The sequence below is a fragment of the Buceros rhinoceros genome, unplaced genomic scaffold (genome assembly GCF_000710305.1).
Source record: "Buceros rhinoceros silvestris isolate BGI_N320 unplaced genomic scaffold, ASM71030v1 scaffold13483, whole genome shotgun sequence".
Taxonomy (NCBI): Eukaryota; Metazoa; Chordata; class Aves; order Bucerotiformes; family Bucerotidae; genus Buceros; species Buceros rhinoceros.
Window position 1 is genome coordinate 43,643 of NW_010401933.1, and position 4,928 is coordinate 48,570.

General features: G+C 54.9%; 1 protein-coding gene across 1 annotated transcript in view; it reads right to left on the reverse strand.

The window, feature by feature from the left end:
* LOC104490210 (myosin phosphatase Rho-interacting protein-like) overlaps window positions 1–4,928 on the reverse strand; it is a 63,783-nt gene that overhangs the window by 32,443 nt on the left and 26,412 nt on the right. Inside the window, 3 exon segments of the mRNA XM_010132466.1 lie at window positions 1–231; window positions 319–478; window positions 1,451–1,661. Coding sequence (XP_010130768.1) covers window positions 1–231; window positions 319–478; window positions 1,451–1,661 — 602 coding nt within the window.

Here is a 4,928-nt window from a genome sequence, read left to right on the forward strand (position 1 = left end):
CCTGGCTCCCGGGCCCGGGTTCTCCGCTCTAGCCGCTTCCTCTCCACCTGGAAGGCCTCACGATTACTGATCCTAATGGCCTTGGGAACGTCGGCCAGGGTGGTGTACTGCCGGCTGGCTTTAAAAGAAAGGGGACGCCCCGATTTTTCAGCTCCCCTTCCTACATCTCTGCTGCTGGAGTCCTTGTGCATGGGGCAACTGCTCTTCGAGTCCAAGGAGTTCAGAGAGAAGCTGTGAATCATTCGGTCGCCTGATCGGGAACCTGGGGAAGGAAAGGGCTGGGCATGCTCCTGCGAGGGCGATTTGGGATAACTGTACCTGTTGTTTGGGGTGCTGGGGCTGGGCGGGCTCGGCGGCGGTGGCAGCTGCTGCTCTTCGAGCTTCGAGTCTTGTTTGGTCTTCTCCAAAGAAAAGTACCCGCTCTCGACCCGCGTCTTCCGCCCACAGTCTATCCGGTCACCGTTCATGGAGCTCTCATCTAAGGGACAGAGAAGTCACCGCGCCTAGTTTCAGCAAAAACCCACCCTGATTCCACCCAGAACAGGGGCAGGAGACAAGAGCAGAGATGACCTGGGCCCCAGCCCTGTGCTGTGCCACTGCCTGCACCCTTGGCTTTTCCACCCTGACCACCTGTTCGCGCCCATGGAGAGGGTGGGACAGTCTGCAGGGAACTGGGGATGCCAATTCAACCCTTGTGTCAGGTTTGCACAGATGAAAGGCCTAAAGCTTCTAACCAAGAAATGGACAGCTGCAGTCACCAGTCTGCACCATTTCCACCTCTTGCATCAACCACAGCTCCATGGGCATAAGGTGATGGACACCTCACTTCTGGGAGCCGGGAGTGGGTGGAAAGTGTTCCCCATCTCAGGGGCAGATAAAGGAAACAGCCGCAGCATGTGCGACCTGTCCATGGCCCCAGAAGGAAAAGTCCCCAGCCCTCATTGTTCCAGAGAGAACAATGCCATGGCCCCGGCGCCTACCAGGGACTCATTGGGGAGACCAAATGTAAACAGGGCCCTGACGCAGGGGCTGGAGGAGGAAGCAGTGCTCAGGGCTTGGCAGCCCTGACAGCCGTGCTGAGCGCAACACCACCCCGTGCTCTCCGGGTGCCCCACACAGAGATGTAGAGGGGCTATAAAATGCATTTCCCACCTCATTTTGCCCCAGCATGAGGGCAGGCAGCCCCTTCTCCCTGTTGGGGCAGGATTGGGCCCCACACTGTAATTTTCCAGCATATGATGCAAATTTTTTCCTTCCTGAACTCCAGCCTGTAATGCTTCGCTTTGGTCCCCACACAACGGGAACAAGATCTGCTGCCTCCTCCTTGCTGGGATGCTCCAGGAACCAAACCCACAGAAAACTTTTTTCTCTGCGGTGGTTTTCCGCCAGCTCAGCTGCCTGAACCAGGTCACCGCAGCATCACACCAGTGCTGGCACCCCTGTGCCTCACCTTCCTTGCTGTCCAGCGCGGGATCCTTCAGGGAGCTGGCAGCCCCGCCCTGGCCTTGCACTGGGCTCTGCGCTGGGCTGATGCCGCTGCCCCCGTCCGTTTGGTCTTTGCCCCTCATTTCTTCCTGCCAAAGTGTCGACTTGGTGGCAGGGACCTTCTCCGCACTGGGGATGTTGCTGCTGGTCACAGCCATCTTAGCAGGACCAGGCTCCTAAAGAGAACAGGGGAGACAGCAGGGTTAGAGGGGTTTGCTCCAGCTTCACACTCAAGGACCCCAAGGGACTGTCCCCAGACATGTGGGTCCCATATAGCTTGGGTGCTGCCCATGGCAAGACAGCGACAGGGCTGCTCAGCCACCACTGCGTTCCCAAGGGGACAAGCTCGCAGGTGGAAACCCTGCCCCAGAGCAGTATGGCTGGGCAACAGGTCTTCTCTCCTGGGTCTCATTTGCCAGGGCTAACTATTCTCAGTGTTATGACTAACATCAAAAAACCAAAACAAATCAAGCTAAAGGACATGGGATGGAGGAGAAAATTAATTCCCTGCCACCAAGAGCTGCATTATTTGTTTGTCACAGCAGGTTTGCTACAGGCCACTGATAAAAAGAATAAAACCTAAGCAGTGCTGTCCTCCTCCTGGCTGCTTTGGTTACCTACCAGGTCACTTGTTTTAAAAGGAAATACAACATCACATTGAGCTTTACGCTGATTTAAAACAATACTCATCATCTTAAAAGCTTCTCTAGCTAACAAGGGGCTCTAGAGTCACGATGCCATTTCGGTGGCCGCAGCCGAGGCAGCCCACGTTCGCTGCCGAAGAGGCAGCAGCTTTCACAACTCGTTTAAGGTTCAGCTTTGTCCGTTAGCAGATGTTTTGCTGTTGTTGTATTAAGCTTCTGCATTACCAGATTATTTTCCTTAAAGTCGCCAATAAATCAATGACAATTAACTCCTCTCTGAAGTCTCTGGAGTGTGAGAAGTTTTCCAGCTGTTTGTTCCCTTTCCATGGAATCCAGGAGGGCCTGAGCTGGCAGCCACAGGCTGGGGGCGCAGGCTGGGAAGAGCAATCCCCCCGTGCCCCCCCCCGCCACCGGTGTGTTTTTGCCTTGCACCTCCACATCAGCCGGAGCCACCGGTGATGTGCCTGGGAGCGGGTCCTGGCTCCGTGTACATGCCCCCTCCCATGTCAGCAGAGCCACCGGTGTGTTTTTGCCTTGCACCTCCACATCAGCCGGAGCCACCGGTGATGTGCCTGGGAGCGGGTCCTGGCTCCGTGTACAGTCACATCAAGCAGCAAATAACCCCCATTTTTGAAAAAATCCCCTTGGAAATTTCGCTGTGTTGGAGGTAAATGATCCAGAGTTCAGGGGCATCCTGCTGGAGAGCAGCCTGCTTGGGCAGGGGGTCAGATCAGATGATCTCTGAGGTCCCTCCACCCTCAACCTCTCTCTCATTCATTGATGCAAAAACCTAAAGCTAATCGCCAGCTCGCGATAGATATTTTTATATATCACTTACACACTCCCCCGTATAATTATTTGTAGATACATATTTAATTAGACAGAGATACGAGCGCCAAAAAGCGATCCACAAGCAAGCAGAAAAATTAACTCCTTACCGCCCAGCGGTATGAACAGCTCCAGAAAGGAGCTGTCTGTGCACCAGAGTCAGTGAAACCGCCTTCCAGTTGCATTAAGTGTGTCTGGGCACGCTCTGTGCACCCGAGCCTGCCGCACCCCTCTGCAAACCCGTCCTGCAACACAGGGCAGCTCCTCAAATCCCAGACTTTGGCCCCAAATCCTGCCTTGATTCCCTAGGGACAGCAGGCAGGCGAAGGCAGCCAGTCCCAGCTCTCCCGCTGCCTGCACCGCTTTGCAGAACAGGGCACAAACTGCAAGAGAAACCTGGCCTTTCCCCCGCTAAGGCCATGACCTGCTTGCAAAACAAAGGTGAAAACACCTCTAGGATTGCACTGAACAACTCCTGTCCAAAAATCTGCAGCTGGAGCTTTGCCTGCATTGCTCTCACCCTGGTGATTTTGCAGCAGGAAAGTGCAAAATGATGGAGGGAGCTGCAAAAGGCCCTTATGTCTCAAGAGTGCCTGGCCGGAGCCAAGCTCTGCTGTAGCACAAGCAAGAAAAAACTACATGGGAGTAAGAAAAAGCAGCAATACCCATTGTTTTAAATTCCTTTTTAAATCACAAAGGTGCCCATCCCTCCTTGAGTGGCTCTCAGACATGCTCCACTGTCAGATTAGCAGGCGGCCGTTGTTAGAAAGGAATCAGGCTTTCTCAGCCGGCACATGGAGAGTGAGCTGAACCACAGCCAACTTCAGGAGAAGCCATTTCACAGAGGGGGTTTGGTGCTGATTTTCTCCCCAGCGTCCTCTCTCCTTCCCCGGACCTGCTGCCTGCATCAGTGCGATTTTGAAGAGAGTGGAAAGACGCTTCATGCATTTTCCTTCTGCTTTTGCAGGTTGCTCGTGAGCACCCAACATTGCAGCATCTCTCTAGTGGTGGGTCCCATGCAGAGGTTGGTTTTAAAAAAGTGAATTTGAGTCTTTTTCTGGCACTGATGGGATGGAGATGGTAGGACTGTAGTGAGCCAGATGGGGTGAAAGTGCCACCAGGCTTCATGCTCACCCCATCCCCAAGCACCTGGGGAGCCTGTCTGTCCACAGGGAGCCACCATCCTTCCCACAGCCGCTTCCCTTATTTGGTGCTCAGGAGCTGGGATCCTGTACGGTTTCCAAGAAGTTGCCATGGCGATGAAATGTAACTCAGAATGATGTTTTTCTGGCTCTGCGCTCCTTCTCCTCTCCACCCTGACTCCCTCCTGAACCCAGCCTGGGTTCAGTGATGCACCAGGGACGGGGTGAGCATCCCTGCCCTGCTGCATCACCTCCCTGGGGTACCCCAAATGCAGCAGCCCCCTCCCTGGGGCTTGAGGATGGGCAACTCATAACGCATCAGTTCTTAGCCACGGAGGGAGGAGGCATCTTTGTTGGAGTATCACCGGGGGGAGGGCTGTGGCGACCCCAGCCCTCGGCAGCGAGTAGCTCAAACTTCCAGCTCGGTATGCAAAGAAGGATCACCTTCCTCCTCAATTTTTTTCCCCCATTGCCCAGAACCTCTGTATCTGGTGGAATGGTAGAAACTCGATCCAAACAAATGCCGTACAAAACTCACCCGTGGCTTGGTTTGTGCCAGGACCATCCTTAGGACTTCATTGAAGGGAACCTGAAAACTGGGGAGCCCCGGTGCTGTTTTCAGTCCCCCAGTGCCACAGCCTGGTTTGGCCAGAGGAGCCCTCCCAGGCAGTCCCCCACAACAGCAGGATGTGCGCCCAGAGGTCAGGCGGCCTCAGGGACACGGCTGTTTTCAGCCCCAGCGAGGGATGAGGGTGGCCTCGGGGTCACGTTCCCCATCTGTGGGATTCTCCCCCACTCTGGCCACGTGGGAGCCCAGCTGGAACGAGTG